Source organism: Lipomyces japonicus (genome assembly GCF_038497905.1).
Source record: "Lipomyces japonicus strain CBS 7319 unplaced genomic scaffold V1514scaffold_39, whole genome shotgun sequence".
Taxonomy (NCBI): domain Eukaryota; kingdom Fungi; phylum Ascomycota; class Lipomycetes; order Lipomycetales; family Lipomycetaceae; genus Lipomyces; species Lipomyces japonicus.
Window position 1 is genome coordinate 80,694 of NW_027117851.1, and position 18,185 is coordinate 98,878.

Sequence of the window (18,185 nt, forward strand, 5' to 3'; positions counted from 1 at the left end):
TTAATACTTCGTTATTTTATATGTATTGCTATTCACATGAGAGATTTATAATATGTACTTGACTTTTTGTATTTGCGTCCTTGTTTTTCTTTTTTTTTGTTTTGAATAATTTTTTTTGTTTTTACTCAAGGGATTTGTATTTGTACACATTATATTATTATCTGTATAACTTTTGAAATTCTTTTTTTTTTCTTTTTTAATATTTGTTTGCTGGAGTTTTATATAGTACACAAGTTTGAATTATGTTGGGCGATAACCATTTTGTATACAATAGTTTTTATAAAACATTTTTCGCTGGCTTGAGTTTGATCAAAATTAAAAAAAATGAACGTTCGCGACAAACCCACATAACGCAACTAATTGTATATGCAGATATTGGAGAATTAAAAAAAAAAATGTCATCAACATCAGAATTAGAATATGACTACGTGCCAACGTCAAATTCATGGGCCGCACCTGGATCCGCATCACGAACCAAGGTCGAACTCGTGCCATACCTGCGCGACATTCTCGTGCCGGCGGCCGATCCCACCAACGACACGACATCACGACAACCGGTGGTCGTGTTGGAAGTCGCGTCCGGATTTGGCGAGCACGTTGCATATTTCGGCCAGCAACTGCCGTCGGTCGTGTTTCAGCCATCGGAAGCACAAGACGAATGCGTGCGCGGCATTGCTCACACGATCTCTAGTACCAACCTGGACCCACGATCGAACGTGAATGCGCCGGTGAAGTTGAACGTGCTCAGCCCGGCATCGTCGTGGCGGGCCGCGTTGGCTTCGGGAAACGTTGCCGACCCGGTCACGGTGATCTTGGCCATCAATTTGTTACACATTTCGCCGTTCGCATCCACGCAGGCATTGTTCGACCGCGGCAGCCAAATCCTGCCTCGCCACGGCAAAATAATCACGTACGGATGTTTTAAACGTCATGACGAATTTGCCGGACCGGGTGATGTCGCGTTTGAGAAAAGCCTGCGCGACAGGGATGACCGGTGGGGGATTCGAGATTTGGATGGCCAGGTCGTGCCCGAAGCTAGCAGGCATGGGTTTAAATTGGTCAAGGTTTATAATTTGAATTCAAACAATCTATTGGTCGTTTTTGAAAAACAATAATAATAATAGTAGTAATATATATGTATATGCAATTTTAGTTTTACTTCTTAATGAATGGCTTGAGCAAGCGCAAGCGTTCGACTGCTTGTTGCAAATAATCATCAGTCTTGCAAATCGCAAATCGCAAGTACTTGTCTGCCAAATGAGCATGTTCGGGTGTGTAAAACTCAGACGGCGGAATGGCCACGACGCCGAGTTCGCGAATCAACCAGTACACGACCTTGAAATCTCTGGCCCGGCCCACCACGACGTCATCCGGGAACGGATAATCATCAGGAATTTGCACGTTTTTGAAATTAACCAACACGAAATATCCACCATCCGGTGCCGTAAATGGTAATCCCAATTCATCCCACACGGCGGTAAAGATTTCGAGCTTGCGCTTGTACGATTCCACGTGGTCATGGAAAAAAGTGTTTTCAGGCTTGAGCGCCTCGGTCAAGGCCACGGCCGTGCCTTCTTGCAACGGCGAATTCACGGCAAAGCAAATCCGCGTGTGCGCTGCGGACACGTACTTGATCAGGTTTGCGTCACCAATCAGCCATCCGACCCGCCAACCCGTGCACGAAAACGTCTTGCCCGCCGATCCCACGGTCAACGTCAACCTCGCAATCTCTGGTGACAACGTGGCGATGCGAGTAAAATCAGTATAATACAACCGATCATAAACTTCGTCCGACAAGATGATGATGTTGTGTTGCACGGCCAACTGGCCAATCTGCCATAACTCGTCGCGCGAGAAAACCTTGCCGACCGGGTTGTGTGGCGTGTTGATGACGATCATCTTCGTGCGGGCCGAAATCTTGCTCCGCAACTCATCAAAATCAATTTTCCACTCCGCTGACGACGCGGTCTTGACGTCGTCATCAACGGGCGGGATCAGCGGCACGTACACGACCTTGCCGCCGGGCAATTCAATGTTGGAAATGTATTGATCAAAAAATGGTTCAAACACGATAACCTCGTCACCATCGTTCAAAAACCCGGTAAAGGCTGAAAACATGCCCTCGTTCGCGCCCGACGTGACCACGACCTCGGTTTGCCAATCAATCTCCCGGCCAAACGATGGCTCGTACGCGCGGGCCAATGCCTGCCGCAACGACGGCCGGCCCTTCGTATGTGAATACTGATTCGCGCTCACGTCGTTAAGTGCTTGCTGGGCGGCATGAATGGCAAAATCAGGAGGATTGTACGAGAAAAACCCTTGGCCGAGGTTCAGGACCGGAAAAGGCAACGACGCCTGCGCACCTGCAGCCGCCTCGTTCACGATCGTCCACACGTCCTTGGCTTGCGCGCCAATCTTGCGAGACGGTGACGGATACTGAAACGGTTCCACCGCTGATGATGACATGTTTACTCTTCGTGCACTTGAAAACTTGCTGGTCGTGGAGAGCAAGCGAACGTAATTAGAACGCAGTAACGACAGGGACAACAGTTTGACAATAAAAGGTAAATTTCGTCTGTTTTAAAAAGTTATACGAAATAACAAACCCAATTGGCAATGCAAACAACCAAAATAAAAAAAAATCAGACTCGGTATCGCCAATATATTATTGATTGATTGGCAAACGGACCATGCCGAAATCGCGACATTTTTTTAAGGTTTTGATGATTAAATCTCGTGACATAAGCAGGCTACTGCTGGGTGACTACGCTACTACATATTGTTGGACCAAGTCTTGTTTTCGTTTCCATGATGATTTATTGACAAAGAACGTCTGCCGACTACCGTTTGGCCGACCGAGGCTTTCGAGTCCTTGTACTGGCACCGTCATTGCCATCATTACCAGGCGACATGACCTCGTCACTGCCTTTCCATTGCCGCCACCCTTCGAAATCAATCAGTGCCTGCATGCAACCCCACTAAACAAACCCCTCCACGTTAGCTTGCTTGTTTATTCAAAACATCCCATCGTACTTTCACTCTTACCTCTGAAATTTTCCGCTCCAGCCATACCAAGTTAACCGGCTTGGTCAAGAAATCGTTACATCCCGCTGCCAACGCTTCCCTGCGATCACTATCCAAGCTCGACGCGGTTAACGCGACAATGATGACCGGACTTTTAAATCGATGAGGTGGCAACACGTCATCCGGCTTGATCGCGGCCGCGTCTTCATCCACAAACACGCCGATCTGGTTCCGTCTTTCCAACCGGCGAATTTCCTTAGTGGCTTCGATGCCGTTCAAGACTGGCAATTGAATATCCATCAATACCAAATGAAATCCTCCTTCGCGCCATTTATCGATCGCTTCCTTGCCGTTCTTTGCCACGGTCGATCGAATGCCTAATTTTTTTAAAAACGTTTCCAAAATTTTTTGATTAATAATGTTGTCTTCCACGATCAAGACTTTAACCGGTGGCACAACGTTATCCAAAATCGCCGAGCTAGCTGCTGATCGCATCCATGAATTTTTCTCCTTTCGTCGTTTTTGAATTTCCTTGTTGCTGTTACTAAGAACTCCTGATGCCGTTGTTGTTGTTGCTGTTGTTGTTGCTGTTGTAGTTGATGATGATGATGATGATGGTGATGATGATGATGTTCCTGTTGACGATGATAATAAGGGTGATGATATAGCCGTGCCTGCACCTGTAGCATTAATAGTAGCTGTAGGGTTGTTTGGTTTGTTGTCAAAATTGTCGGTCACGGATGACGATGCCTCGGCGGAATTACTCGCGTCAATTTCGGCCTTTTTCTTGATCACAACCCCAGGACCTGAATTTAAACGAAAGTCTTCGTCAATTTCCAGTCCACCCTTGGTATCGTCGTCGTACCTACCAAGATTCTGAAGCGGCGACTTGGCATGCCCTGCGCTTGCCGTCGTCCCTGATGGCTGTTGGTGCTGCTGTTGTGAGCTCACTACAGATCCTGATATTTGGTCCACATGGTGAGCACTGATGGACCTGCCAACGTGTTCGTCGTCATGGTGGTGGTGCAAGTGGTGGTGGGGGTGCAAGTAATAAGTACTACGAGAAGAACCACCGGTGCCATGTAACGCATGAGAGCGATTGTCAACCCCAGGTCCGCCCATGTGCTGTTGAATCGGTTGCGGTTGCGGCCGCATGATGCCCTGAGAACCTTGGCCGTTTGTTGTCGTGGCAGAAAATGCTGCTGAAGAATTGCCAGACGCCAACGACGACGGAGTTGTTGTCGTTGTTGTGGTATGAGCAACGGGCCGGTTTGGATTACTTGATTGCTTGCGAGCTAACGCAGCATGTCGTGAAGGTGCCTGTTGTGGATGATGTAAATCGTTCGAACTTGTTGACCGGGATTGGTCGTCATAATGATTGTGAACTTGTTGCTGTTGCTGTTGATGTTGTTGTTGTTGCTGCTGCTGCTGATGATGATGATGATGATATGTCGCCTGTTCAGGTAATGATTGGGTTGATTGAGAATGCGGAGGCGTGATTATGCCGTTTCGAATCTCAGACTCGTATTCGAGAGAATGAGAATTATTATTGTTGATGTTGTTGTTGTAGTTGTTATTTTGATATTGATGATAATTATCTTGTGGGTATTCGTCTTCGATGCTAACCAAGATGGCATCATGCATGTTCATTCCGTGCGGGAAATACTTATCCAAAACCGCAAACACGATCTCGTCCGGTTGCAACACGCGTTCCGAATCATCATCCAATACCGACACGGTCGGAACCACCGTTGATGATGACGATGGCGACGACAAAGGTGAAGCTTGGTGGCCATGTTCCAGCACGGCCAGTTCGCGCCTGACAAGTTCGTTTCGCCGTCGCCTGCTGCGGCCGCCATGCGGCGAACTGACTTGCCTGCTGCTGCCGCTGCCGCTGGTGGTGGTGGTGGTGGTGGTTGACGTGGCATGATTAATAACCGCATGAAGGGGCAACTTGAGTACGATATCTGGAGCATCATGGGTCCGACCTAGTGACGTGGAATATTTGATAATCAGTGCCGTCTTGAGGTCATCAATAATGTCAGATTGTGATACCAGTACGGTCGTGGCAGACCCATGCGGCCGGCGAACCCATATTCGTTTCCTGTCCATTCAATTTAAAATTACCCCCCCTCCTTTTCAATCTATTTTTTTTCTGAGTTTTATTCTTATTATTATTATTATTTTAATAATTAATTGAATGAACGGGAAAAAGAAAGGCCAAGATACTTGCTTTTAAAAAAATTAAACCTGGGGTGGAATTGCAACTCGACGATGATCCCGGGTGGGTCACTCAAAACCCACGGATTGCATGTGTATTTTTTTCTCACTGTTCTTCATATAACTTATTTACATATCTTATTTCTTTTTTTTTTAAAATAAACATTAGTTTGCTTAGGCATCTTGCTTACGGTCCTCCTCAACCATTTTCCGAAACTATTCTTTTTCTCTGAAACGTCCTTAAAATTTTGTTCTTGCTTGTCGTCGGTTTCAAGCATGTGCGCGGTTTTTAACGTTTTTTGCTGACTATATTGTTAGTCATTTTATTCGGATTTTATCGAAAAAAAAAAATTAAAAAATGAATACTGACCATATCCATACCTATATCCGTATTTACAGATTCAGTTTTTTGTAATGAGCACAACCGAGCCTACGCCAGGGCAGAGAAGGTTCGGTGGTCGCCGTCGTGTTCGAGTAGACTTCGGCGAGGGTGACTCTTCTGCCGTTGTCGATGGTGCTGGTGAAGTTGGTAAGGTTTCTCAATGTGCAAGTCTTGAAGTTTTTTTTTTTTCTGACATTAAAAAAGTTCGTCGAACCGCACGCGTTCCCAAGATTCCATTAATTAATCAAATTCCTGCTGAAATCTTGCAAGATCAAGATCTTAATGAAGCAATCAAGTTGCTGCCTGGCAATTATGATTTTGAGATTCACAAATGCGTGTGGAACATTAAGCGCCACGGGTTTAAAAAGATAGCGTTGCAATTGCCCGAGGGCTTGCTTATTTTCGCATGTCTGATCTCTGACATTCTGGAACGGTTTTGCACCGTGGACGTGCTCATCATGGGTGACGTGACCTACGGTGCCTGCTGCATTGACGATTATACTGCCAAAACGCTCGGTTGCGACTTGCTGATTCATTACGCGCATTCATGCCTGATCCCGGTCGACGTGACCGAGATCAAGGTCTTGTACGTGTTTGTATCGATCGGCATTAACGATCAGCATTTGGCTGCCACGATCAAGCAAAATTTTAATCAAGGCAGTCATGTCACGTTGGTGGGCACGATCCAGTTTAACGGCGCCTTGCACGCGGCACGCAGGTTGATTGAATCGGCCAACGACGGCAACGGCATCACGGTTGACGTGCCCCAGATCGCGCCGTTGTCACGTGGCGAGGTGTTGGGCTGTACCGCACCCAGGCTCGACCCGAAATTGTTTTCATCCGCCAATGGCGGCGGCGGCATCGTGTATGTCGGCGACGGCAGGTTTCATCTCGAGGCGGCCATGATCCAAAATCCGGGCGTGCCCGCGTATCGATACGATCCTTACTCGCGCAAGTTCACGCGCGAAGAGTACGAGCACGCGGAAATGCTCAAGGTCCGCAGGGACGCGATCGACACTGCCAGGCACGCCCGGCGTGTGGCCATCGTGCTGGGCACGTTGGGCCGGCAGGGCAATTACAACACGTTAAGCAAGATCAAGTCATACCTGCAAGCTGCCGGCATCGAACAAACGTTAATCCTGTTATCTGAAATTTTCCCGCAAAAATTGGCCGAATTCGAACATGTGGACGCGTTCGTGCAGGTTGCATGTCCCAGATTATCGATCGATTGGGGTTACGCGTTTGCCAAACCGTTGTTGACACCGTATGAAGCTTGCATCGCTTTTGGTGGATTACAAATATGGCATGAATTGGATGATGTCGTGCAAGGAAAAGGTGAAGGTTACAGGATGGATTATTACGGCAAGCATGGACTCGGACGAACAACTGATCAATCCATAACTGCATAATCTGGAGATGGGGTTTTTTTTTTCGGGAGTTAAATTGGGTGCTTGTGCTTTATATTGTATCATCATTGATATATAGTTGATGGAATTGCTTGAAACAACAAACTAGACGACTTGGGACAGAATATTAAACATATTTTCTAACACAATATGCCAAAAGATTTGATTCCATACGGTAATCATAGATAAAATTTTATTCACAGGCTTGAAAAAAAAAAAATGGAATTAAAAATAGTTTTGCAATACTATATTGTTCGCTTAACGACGCTACGTATTCCTGCTTCATGACCTCAACTTTTAAACTTGACGATTTAGTTGGCAAGACAATTTTTAACAAGCGTTCAATATGTATATTAAACGTCCCTCAGGTTCCATCAAATGACAAACCAGGGTGACTAGAATTTGGTATATATTTGTTTAAAACACGCAATTCGATAAATAAAGACCCATTAAATATGATTACCTGTTTCTGCGCTATTATTCTAACAATTACCATCTGTAATTTTAAATATAAAATCATGCCCATTCAAGCCTGATCGTTGCATATCAGTAAAATTGGTAAATTGTAAAATAAGTTTGGTTCAATTGCTGTAGAAATTTTTGTTTTTCAGTCCAAAAGAAAAATCTTTAAAACTTTGCGTGGCAACAAAACACCACCAAGTCATGACAAGCGAAACCGAATTCTCACAATGATATGAAAGCCCAATTCAATGCCTCCGCTACTTAAATTACCTTCAGATATTATTAATCTGATCATAAATTATTTAGATCTTCATTCAGTAATCGATTTTGCGAGCACAAGTCGCAAATTACGCCATGACATTATATACAATCGAAGCTTTTGGCAAAGCCAATGCCGCACCACGTGGTTTCACTGGAATGATGATGGAATTATGGGACTGCTGCATGAATATTGGACCTTTAACCAGGGCCAACCAATTATTGATGTTAATTGGTACAAATTAACTCGGATAAGGATGCAACAGGATTATGAAATTTCAAATTACATTTGGCGATTGAAAAACAGCATGGTTTCAAAAAATGAGGCCGTGTATAACATTATGAAATTTGGCTTGCAAGCGTTAGATTTTTTGGATTCTGTGAATCTCTATGAAGACCGTTCGAACTTGAGAAGTGTTTACATCGCAACCGAGATGGCAGGGTGCATTCGGCGCAAGCAAGCCCTGATGACCTGGGTTGATGGCATGCAGGGCAATATTGATTACACGGATGAGAATTGCGAGTTGGTTTGTTGCACAGTGGCTAATTTTGGTCAGTCAAGTTTGCAACAGTCCGTACGGTTCATGTACGACCTGGCTTGCAAGTTAAGGTCAACGGTGCAATCCATCACGGCTGCCGCCACGACAGGGTCAGAATTAATTACCACGCAAGTGGCACGAATAATCTTGGCCGAACTTCACAAAAATTGTACGACCAATTTGCTTACGCCCAAGGGCATGCAGTGCCGAAGTCCGAGCGTCACGTTTGCCGGCATCGCCAGAAGACTCGGGTTCAAATGCGTTCAAACCAGCCCGTTTTTCCCCATCGTAATTTTGTCGACTCAGACTGGGGATGCTTCCAGTAGCGTGTTTGTTCAGGGTAAAGGTGAGGTTTTGATCGATTCTAGTTCTGCCGAATGGTCATCATACGCTTTGTCGCTTGAAAAAAATGCCAAGTTTAACAACGGGTTTCATCAAGTGTTTGATGTTTTGACTACGCTGCCTGATTTGTCTTTTGATTTTGGAAAACTTGATTTAAATCAAAACGTTCGTTTTTACGCATCAGTGATTGAGAAGCCAGAAATTGTATTTGAAAGTCTTTATGAGAGGACGCAGCGGCCAAACCAACCAAGGTTTTCTGAAACTGACAAGCGACACGATCTTGAACATTTTTATAGTCATATTTTTGGGCTTGGAGATTACGATATCATTTTTTTTGCATGTGGTGAATTGTTTGATCACATTTTTGGTGGCTGTCACGAGGTAAACCGGCAACTTGTTTCAAAGACCATGACAGAATATGAACAAAAAAGGAATTTAGAAGAAATACGAATGATACGCTATAGACTTCACCAAAATTTTCGCTATGACTTTGAAGGCATTAATAGAGGCGAAATCGTGTACCACTATCGCTATGGTCACATGGGAGTAGTATTAGAAACAGACGCACGGACACGCATGTGTACGATCATCACGAGTGACGGATTGTTCAACGTGAATGAACAAAGTCTAGAGCCGACATATTTTGAGAACAGCTCAAAAATGGAAGAAGCAATGGAACCAATTTTTGCGGACCGACAAATGATTGGAGTGATTGGCAAAACTTTTAATTATTTTAGCAATGAAGATTGCAAGTTTGAAGATTGATACTATGAAGACGTGTTGGAAGACAAGCCTTTGATTGGTTTTTTTAATAGATCATGACATTATTTATAATACGGACAAAAGCTTGCTCATTATATATATATTTTTTAATATAAATATTACAAAAAATTTAGATCAGCTGGTAACATGTCGTGCCTAAGCCTTTTGCCAAATGCCGATATTGCGTTTCTGAATAACGTTATGCTCTATACATGTATTTCACTAATATACTATAATCGCCTGTTTATGCAATAGTTGCGTTGGTTGGTTATGTTATTTCAATTTGTAACTATATAAATGTATATTTAAGTTGGCCCGTCTGATTATGTCATCGGGCGGTCAAAAGTGGCCTTTAATTATGCCTTCGGCCCCAGGATTTTTTTTTTTTTTTCAATTTATTTTTGGTATTGAATAACAGCGAGGGTTTGATATTATTATTATATACATATATCTGTCTTTCGCTTCTCGATTATTTGACAGTGGCGTTTATATATAAATATATAAATATATATAGTTAGTCCAGCTGACATCATATTTCACTCGTTACAAAAATTCACATTTCATGTTACAAAATGGTTACGGAAATTGCCTGTTCACGACAAGGATGTGAAAAGATAACATCATCATCATTGCAATGTCCTACGTGTTTGAAATTAGGACAGGATTCATTTTTTTGTGGCCAGGAATGCTTTAAATTGTAAGTAATTTTTGCAAATCATCCATGATAATGATGATGTTGAGGGTTCTTGACAAGAGCAAACTCATGCTAATAATTTTATGTTTACCAGAGCTTGGGTAAGAACTATATAAATACGGAACTATTTGGTTCATGGGGGTGAAAAATTGACTAACGTGTGACTAAAACAGCCTACCCACAAGCTGGTTCACAAACAACTTCAATCATCTCGACCTCATGATCCGTTCCCGACATACGCCTATGCAGGTGCGGTCAAACCAGTCTACCCATTGTCTGAGACAAGAAAAATTCCTTCCACCATTCCTTATCCGGATTATGCTGAAGATGGCATTCCACACTCAGAGCAACGTTTATTTAGGGGCACCAATATTCACATTAATTCGAAAGAGGAAATAGAGGGAATAAGGGAAGCTTGCAAGATTGGCCGGAAAATTTTGGATCGAGCAGCTGCAGCTTTGAAGCCAGGCGTGACGTCGGATTCAATAGACGAAATTGTTCATAACGCGTGCATTGAATTTGGAGGATATCCTTCACCTCTAAATTATTATCATTTTCCAAAGAGCGTGTGCATATCAGTCAACGAAATTATATGTCACGGCATTCCAGATCAACGCAAATTTGAAGATGGAGATATTGCCAATGTTGATGTTACCGTGTATTACAAAGGTTTCCACGCTGACTTGAATGAGACGTACTACGTCGGAGCTAAAGCGCTTCAAGATGCAGACTCGATCAAACTTGTTGAAACCACTCGTGAATGTCTTGATAAAGCGATTGAGATTGTTAAGCCAGGCATGCTGTTTAGAGAAATCGGAAACGTCATTGAGAAACATGCGACCGATAATGGTTGCTCGGTTATTAGAACATACTGCGGTCATGGAATCAACAAGTTGTTTCATTGCGCTCCCAACATTCCACATTATGCCAAAAACAAGACGCCAGGCGTGGCCAAGGCTGGCATGACGTTTACGATCGAACCAATGCTTGCCCTGGGAACTTGGAAGGACAAAACATGGCCTGATAACTGGACCTCGACCACTATTGATGGTAAACGAAGTGCGCAATTTGGTATGTTTTTTTTTTTTTTGTTTCAATTTTTGCTTGTTTTCCTAACTCTTGACAAGAGCACATGTTGTTAGTAACCGAAACTGGAGTCGAAGTATTAACCGCCCGAGTAAAGAGCTCACCAGGCGGTGCCGTACCAAGACTTGTGCTGAAGAATTAAATCTAGTAATTGCTGTACAAGTAATGTTATGCATGATGGGTAAATAGTTTAGTTTAATTTAAATATATATATATATATACTATTGAACGAAAACTGATAAAAAAACAAAAACATAAAATTAAAGCATATAGTTATACTAACGTCAGAAGCGCCCGTTTTTTGAACACATCTAGCAATTATTAAAAATATTATATATGCAAAAAAGGAACCCACTTCAATACTAGAATGTGTCCTTTACAAAATCACAAATAGTACTATACAAAATAAAAATAATAAAATTAAAAAAAAAAAAAAAAAAGAGAAAAAGAAAAAGAAAATGCGACTGACACAAGTTATACGAAGGTTAGGATCCATTGATCAATTACCGTTCTGCAAAAAAAAAAATTTAATAATAAATTTATCATTGCAGTTCGACCCAACCTAAAGTGCTTCACTAAACATTGATCTTTTATTATTTTTTTTTTTTTTTTTTACTCATCCTCTCTGATGAGAGCAACAATCATGCTATAAAGATAAAAGAAAAACAGGAGCAAATGAAATCCGAGCTTAATAAAGCTTTCCTTCTTATGTTCATTAAGCGTTCTGAAAATCTCGGTGGCATCTAACAGATGATTGTTATGAAAGATCCTGAGACACTAATGTTAGTTCACAGATCATGCACAGTATACTGATAGACATACTTATTGGCATTGTAAGCCACCAAACCAATGTTGAGCAGTAAAGCAATCCAGTAGCCATTAATCAAAAACAGGAAGGTCAAGAAAGCATGCACACCAGCTTCAGGCAAAATATACTATCAAGATTGTCAGTTTATAACTTGAAACAGCCCCCCATCTTTTGACGAGTAAAAAAACTTCGGCAACATACAGCATTCAAGCGGTTGCATAAATCGAAAACATTGATGTAATCTAAAATAATCAGTCAATCTCACACGCAATCAACATCCTATCCATCTTACCGCATTCTATCAAAATCATTAGCATTTCATTATTTACAAACATATTAAATATCATAAAGTGAGTGAGCTTACCTAAATCACTGTACATGATTGTGAAAAACACTTGAAGGAAAAGGTTGACGGCGTTTAAGATGACCGCCAAAAGGTACAGCCTTCAAAAAAAAACCATCAGCATGTTTTTTTAATCATCAAAACAAAATCTATTTTCAAGCCAGCATATTATCGTACCATGCTTCTCCGGACATTTTTCAGTTATCGCCTTGATGTTGGGTAGGTTTATTTCGCAATTTCTAAACTTTGAATTCATTGCCATGATATCCACCGAATGCCAAAACAAAATGATAAAAAGTATCAATTTGATTAATTCGGCATCCGTGTGGAATTGTATTGGCAACAGTTGTCTGTTAGCACTCTAGGTACTACTGATTCCCATTTTTTCTTTCTTCTACATTTTGGGACTCAATGCCACAAAAAATTGGCCGCCACGACCTCAACTCCGCATGCAACTTTGTCACTTACTCACCCTAAAAATCAAAGAACCGAAGAAAAAAAATCCCAAAAATTAGCAAGAGATTGCGACCGTATGAAAGCAAAAGGGTTGCGATTGCGACAACTTGTGAGCGAAGTTGAAAGAACGTAGCGCGGGTGCACCGCCACAGTAATATCCCACCAGCCACAGTTCAATTTGGACATTCAAGTAGTTTTTACAGTAAATAATACAAATCCCAATTGTTATTTTTAATTTAAAAATCCGAATAATTATACTTATACAGTCCATTAATGGCCATTCTTTTTCAGTTTTAGAAAGTTGCCGAATCCAGCCAACATGACAAAAACCCCAGATATATGCCTCTTGAGCGCTTCAAGGCGACAGTACTGAATTCTTCAAAACTCAACCCCTTGCCTTCGTCTGCTGGACTGGCGGCAAGAAAAATTTCAGTAACCAAGCTTTCAATCGCTGCCACAGTATGCCTGCGCAACTCTGCATCGGCTTCTTCAAACGTCTGTTCTTTCCTTTGATGTTCGCTCAGCCAAGCCTCGTCATGGCTCTTTTCTTGATATTCAAAATTACCGGTCCAATCATTGGAAGAAGGGATAGAAGCTGTGAATACTGACGAAATCGGTTGCGTGCCAGCTACTACGTCTTGCTGTAATTCGACAAATTCGTTCTCGACTGATCGAAGCATAAAGCTCACCAAGTTGTTGGATAATTCAAAGTATCCCGCAAACATGTCGAGCAAGTCCTTCTTTGTAACATAGCCATCGCCATCAATGTCGTATCCTTGAAAAACATATCGAAGCTTTTCCTTTCTCGTACCACGAGTTAAAGCTGACATGCAAACAAGATATTCTTGAAATCCAACAATCCCATTCCCATCAACATCATACAACGAGAAAATACGGTCAGTCACAATGTTTGGAGTCGATCCTAGCCGGGACGTTAATTTTTTAAACGTCTCACGGTCTATTCCTGCACAAATGCCGTTAGGTTCCTCCGGGAACCCGATAACTGTTAAACTTTTGAATTGTTCATATAATGCTTCCACTTCAGCCAAGTCAAATCTTGTAAGTTTTGAAAAATATGCAACTTTCTCCTCTGGAAGCTGCCGCGGCATTTTATTCATGTAATACGGCTTTCCGGGATAGCATGACTTTTGAGTAAGATCAGGATTGTATAACACGGGAATTGGTATTCGAATTTTGTACAAAATGTGAGTTCGAGGGTGAATGTCAAGAGCTTCGCATTTTTCACAAAGGTCGACATCAACACATTGAGTACATCTATATCTCAATCCTTTAATGGGGCTACACAAAAAAAAATTTAGTAGTTCAAAATAAAGTATGTAAAAGAAGAAGGAAAAACTTACTTGGCACGACACGAATTACAACTAATTCCTCTATGAACATAGGAGCTCCGCCTCTGCTGTTCAATCGAAAGAGAGTACAGCAACGTAGCCAAATCTAAGTTTTCCGTCGTTGCATTTAGATCATTCATGCTTAAACTCATTTGATCATTCAGAGACACATTGTCATTGTCATCGGTTCGAAAGTCGAGATCATCCTGTGCTGGAATTGGCTGATAGTCATATCCTTCACCCCAATCAAACTGTTGTGAACTATCACCATTTGCCTCTGGCGTGGAAGAAGTTTGATTCCAACCGTCTTGCACTGGTGATGCTCGTTCTAATTCGTTAGCTTGCCGATGCCGCCGCCTACGGTTTCGTCGTCGTTGAGTGCTAGATTCATCCTCCAAGCTTGACAAGTCTTCAGATAAATAGCCATATACGGCCACGGCTGTTATTGCGCAAACAATAGCTGCTATCTGTAATAAATATAAATTTTAGTAAATAAGACAAGCTCTAGTTATAGATCACGTAACATACAGTCGACCGCGAATGCAAAAGTGAGGGCAGCCCCATCGGCAAATGTAGTATGTCTGTTCCTTATATAAATCAATCGTGCTGGTCATAAGAAAGTATTATAAAAAATTCCTAAAGGCGCAATGAAATTGCTAATCTCTGATTCCTGAGTAAATTGTTGTCAATTCAATAAGTAGTGCGATCAGTTCACAAGCTCATAGTCAAATGTAGTACAAACCCCTATATTTTTCAGGTGTTTTATATATTTATTTATTTTTTAGTTATTTATTATTTATTATTTATTTCTGTTGTAGTATTAGCTATTCTGCAGAGCCGTTACGTACATACAAGTAAAGCTTTCACAATTCCAGATTGCCATCCCAGAACCAATTTCGTTAATCATTGACATGCACATACGTATCTAGAGATATAAAAATATAGCGCTGATTAGGTGCTATGAATTCCTTTCAAAATGTAGCGCTCGTCAGATCTTTGAGCCCATTCGGTCCAACTTCCGTCATAAACAATTGGCGGCTTGTCCTCGCGCGCTAATCCAGATTTCTTCAACGCAGTTTCAACAACGCAGGCCGTGACACCCGTGCCGCAAAGTGCGATTGTAGGCTTGTCAGGATCAACCCCTTTATCTGTAAACAGCTTGGCCAATTCCTTTTCACTCTTAAATTCCTTGGTTTCCGAATCCAGTACTTCCGAAAATGGGATAGAGATTGATCCAGGCAAATGGCCGGATGGTAAACCTGGCCTTGGTTCCGGCTTTTCTCCCGTCCAGCGTTCATATGGCCTGGCATCGATAATATTGAATTTGCTGCGAAATAATGGCTCGATAATGATCTGGCGCAAGTCCGAATATGACGCGACCCGGTCTTCGATTAAGCCAGGTGATTCGTACTCCGTCTTTTCCGCAACAGCCTCTTCCACCTTCTTAAGTACATTGTTATCAATTGGAAGATTCTGAAGCTTATACTGAGTGAAGTTATCCAAAATATACACTTCTGGATGCTGGAAAATCGATAATGTCCAAAACAGTCGTGGCGCGGAAAAGTTGCCCTGTTTATCATACACGACAAGTTTGTCGGTTCTCTTTATTCCTAGGTCACCTGTAATGGTTTACATTAGATTCAGCAAATAATACATGTGCAAGAAAAAATTAATTTAGAAAAGCAAACCTAATGCCTTGTTAAAAACTTCAACTGACGGAAGCATATGGGGGTATGGTGAAGATTCATCTTTAACTTGATCAATGTCAAAGAACCTGGCTCCGGGAATCCTTTCAGATAAAAATTCATCCTTGCCACTTTTTCCTGCATTGGGTAAATACCAAGTCGCATCCAATGGTATGACCGGGCTCTTTGACGTCGCTAGAAGTGTCCGAAACGCGGCCGGAGTCAATATCGATTTAAGACTGATTTTCGATGCCGGTCTGATTCGTGACATTTTTTTTTTCTGGCTAAATTGAGTCGATTTAAACTGTAAATGATTGTATAACGTCGCCAACTTAAACGTAATTGTGCTTTTGAATTCGAGTTGTGAGCGTTAAAGCTGGTTTTCGAATTATATATCAAATTGGGAGTTTTCACGTCATCGCGAACGTCAATTAAGGCCGTTCGTTCTTTTGCAAATATATTTTTTTTAAATTGGCTCGCAGCATCCATGTCTTTTGTACATCAACCACAACTGTCATAGACTGCAATTTTATAATTTTATATAACGTATTATATGTTGCTTTGCTGATCTACAAATGGCTGAGCAGCCGGAATCACCACTTCCACCTGGATGGACCAAACATTTGTCACCTTCAGGGTATTACTATTTTTACAACAACGAAACAAAGGAATCGACATACGAACGACCACAGATTGCTGAAAACTCAAATACAGATAGTTTTATTCCGTTGTATTTAGAAAAGCCGGTAGTTCGTTCGGTAGGAATAAGTGCGAAAGAGCAAGAACAATGGCAACGAGCCTATAGTACTGCGCAACAGGCAACGACGGACCGCCAACGACGGCCACGCAAAAAAGAAATTCCTAAATTAATGCGGCCATTAGATTTAGAACCGTGGGCGGTTGTCGTTACTAATCTGGGAAGACCATACGTATACAATTTGCACGAAAAGCAAGCAGTATGGATGCCTCCTCCAGAAGTTCAAACCGCACTGGAACGAATTCCGAGGGACGAACTGATTTTATTAATTGCCAGATCTCGTGGGTTGAAAACCGGGAGGGAAGGTACCAGCAAACTAGTGCCGCATAAAGTTGGAGACGTTTTTATTGACGACAAGCCCACCAACGAACAACATGAAAGCTTAGCCAACGTTCCAGTACCCGAAGCGGATGTTTCACACGATCAACAGTCCAACAAAGATCAACTGCAGCCCATCATTGCAGACGATGAAAATGACGACGACGCTTGGATGTACGAAACGGATGATGAGGATGACCAGGCGTCCGGCGGAATTATTCGCCAACGAAATCGAACTCCTTCGGATGACGGCAACCAGGAGGAATATGAATATTCAGAATCAGGAAGCAATGACGAAAATGAAAATCAAGACGGAGTAGAAGAAGATCTTGATTACCAAATGCAACAATTTATAGAGGAGAACCCGGATTTCGAAGCAGAAGATGACGAGGAAGAGGATGTGTCGTACGAAGAGCGCGTTTTAATATTCAGGCATTTGTTACGGGATCTACAAATTAATCCGTATTCGCAATGGGAAACTGAACTGACCAAGGCCGAAAAAGATGACCGGTTTTCGATATTGCAAACAATAAGTGAACGGAAATTTGAATTTGAAAATTGGGCTCGAGAGCGAATCGCGAAGTTAAAAGAAGTTCAAAAACTGGAACCAAAATTATCAGTAAGTTGTTTTTTCGTATCAAGTCGGTTTGAACCACAGTTGATCTTGTGCTAACTTCAATGCAACGTTTTAGCCGCAAGATGAATTTAAAACGTTTTTAAAACAATATGCAACGCCGAGACTCTTTTATGTTGAGTTTAAGAGGAAGCATAGAAAAGAACCAACATTCAAAAATTCGGAATTGACAGATCGTGAGAAGGAAAAGCTGTACCGAGAACATATTGACAACATTAAAAAAAACAAAGCATAGACTGTGAGTTCTCATTTCGAACTTGTAGATCGCATATATACAATATAGCGAAAGCAGATTAATATTTTTTAATATACAAAGGTATTGAAAGAATTGACTTCGAAAATTATTTTTTTATTAAAATCAGAAAAATTGAAGACCAAGGAATAATATAAGCCAACTAAATAACCTCGTCAGCTAACTAAAAATACGAACTCTGTAGAAAATAGGTTTATGAGTCTACCCGTATAATTAAATCAACTTCATTTTCTATACAATTTACACCATATATCTTTGAAGTTCTGCTATGCAAAAATTCATGCATAAAATGCAAAAGTTGTAATAATTAATTAAAAAAATATGGTGACAACCCTGGGATTCGAACCCAGGCCTCCGAAGAGATGAGAACCTTAATCTCACGCCTTAGACCAACTCGGCCAGATTGC

General features: G+C 41.8%; 10 protein-coding genes and 1 non-coding gene across 11 annotated transcripts; 5 read left to right on the forward strand and 6 right to left on the reverse strand.

The window, feature by feature from the left end:
- The first annotated feature begins 321 nt into the window (after window positions 1-321).
- On the forward strand, window positions 322-1,213 carry V1514DRAFT_335292 (uncharacterized protein). The gene has a single exon (XM_066928366.1). The coding sequence runs from the start codon at window positions 396-398 to the stop codon at window positions 1,113-1,115; it is 720 nt and encodes a 239-aa protein (XP_066781863.1). The 5' UTR covers window positions 322-395; the 3' UTR covers window positions 1,116-1,213.
- On the reverse strand, window positions 1,090-2,677 carry V1514DRAFT_335293 (pyridoxal phosphate-dependent transferase). Its single transcript, XM_066928367.1, has one exon. The coding sequence runs from the start codon at window positions 2,464-2,466 to the stop codon at window positions 1,156-1,158; it is 1,311 nt and encodes a 436-aa protein (XP_066781864.1). The 5' UTR covers window positions 2,467-2,677; the 3' UTR covers window positions 1,090-1,155.
- On the reverse strand, window positions 2,678-5,136 carry V1514DRAFT_369162 (uncharacterized protein; the record flags this gene model as incomplete). Its single annotated transcript, XM_066929935.1, has 2 exons — window positions 2,678-2,978; window positions 3,046-5,136. 2 exons carry the CDS (start codon window positions 5,134-5,136, stop codon window positions 2,841-2,843), a joined length of 2,229 nt encoding a protein of 742 aa, XP_066781865.1. The 3' UTR covers window positions 2,678-2,840.
- Window positions 5,137-5,390: 254 nt separating this feature from the next.
- Window positions 5,391-7,491, forward strand: V1514DRAFT_335298 (putative diphthamide synthesis protein-domain-containing protein). Its single transcript, XM_066928368.1, has 3 exons — window positions 5,391-5,557; window positions 5,644-5,773; window positions 5,831-7,491. Exons 2-3 carry the CDS (start codon window positions 5,659-5,661, stop codon window positions 7,033-7,035), a joined length of 1,320 nt encoding a protein of 439 aa, XP_066781866.1. The 5' UTR covers window positions 5,391-5,557; window positions 5,644-5,658; the 3' UTR covers window positions 7,036-7,491.
- Window positions 7,492-7,678: 187 nt separating this feature from the next.
- On the forward strand, window positions 7,679-9,518 carry V1514DRAFT_335301 (uncharacterized protein). The gene has a single exon (XM_066928369.1). The coding sequence runs from the start codon at window positions 7,743-7,745 to the stop codon at window positions 9,396-9,398; it is 1,656 nt and encodes a 551-aa protein (XP_066781867.1). The 5' UTR covers window positions 7,679-7,742; the 3' UTR covers window positions 9,399-9,518.
- Window positions 9,519-9,792: 274 nt separating this feature from the next.
- On the forward strand, window positions 9,793-11,397 carry V1514DRAFT_310321 (peptidase M24, structural domain-containing protein). Its single transcript, XM_066925768.1, has 4 exons — window positions 9,793-10,092; window positions 10,184-10,190; window positions 10,263-11,160; window positions 11,217-11,397. Exons 1-4 carry the CDS (start codon window positions 9,968-9,970, stop codon window positions 11,315-11,317), a joined length of 1,131 nt encoding a protein of 376 aa, XP_066781868.1. The 5' UTR covers window positions 9,793-9,967; the 3' UTR covers window positions 11,318-11,397.
- Window positions 11,355-12,876, reverse strand: V1514DRAFT_297310 (cornichon). The gene is made up of 6 exons (XM_066925456.1): window positions 12,504-12,876; window positions 12,348-12,427; window positions 12,276-12,281; window positions 12,185-12,225; window positions 11,998-12,110; window positions 11,355-11,944 (listed from the first exon to the last, which is right to left on the reverse strand). Exons 1-6 carry the CDS (start codon window positions 12,518-12,520, stop codon window positions 11,788-11,790), a joined length of 414 nt encoding a protein of 137 aa, XP_066781869.1. The 5' UTR covers window positions 12,521-12,876; the 3' UTR covers window positions 11,355-11,787.
- V1514DRAFT_146627 (uncharacterized protein) lies at window positions 12,866-14,890 on the reverse strand. Its single transcript, XM_066924488.1, has 3 exons — window positions 14,660-14,890; window positions 14,144-14,598; window positions 12,866-14,081 (listed from the first exon to the last, which is right to left on the reverse strand). The coding sequence occupies exons 1-3, from the start codon at window positions 14,693-14,695 to the stop codon at window positions 13,076-13,078; spliced, it is 1,497 nt and encodes a 498-aa protein (XP_066781870.1). The 5' UTR covers window positions 14,696-14,890; the 3' UTR covers window positions 12,866-13,075.
- A 192-nt stretch (window positions 14,891-15,082) lies between these two features.
- On the reverse strand, window positions 15,083-16,235 carry V1514DRAFT_348560 (Rhodanese-like domain-containing protein; the record flags this gene model as incomplete). Its single annotated transcript, XM_066929341.1, has 3 exons — window positions 15,083-15,750; window positions 15,820-16,073; window positions 16,231-16,235. The coding sequence occupies 3 exons, from the start codon at window positions 16,233-16,235 to the stop codon at window positions 15,083-15,085; spliced, it is 927 nt and encodes a 308-aa protein (XP_066781871.1).
- On the forward strand, window positions 16,172-18,001 carry V1514DRAFT_297320 (uncharacterized protein). Its single transcript, XM_066925457.1, has 2 exons — window positions 16,172-17,510; window positions 17,584-18,001. The coding sequence occupies exons 1-2, from the start codon at window positions 16,392-16,394 to the stop codon at window positions 17,758-17,760; spliced, it is 1,296 nt and encodes a 431-aa protein (XP_066781872.1). The 5' UTR covers window positions 16,172-16,391; the 3' UTR covers window positions 17,761-18,001.
- Window positions 18,002-18,100: 99 nt separating this feature from the next.
- Window positions 18,101-18,185, reverse strand: V1514DRAFT_t80. The gene has a single exon. It is a non-coding gene; the product is annotated as a tRNA-Leu (tRNA).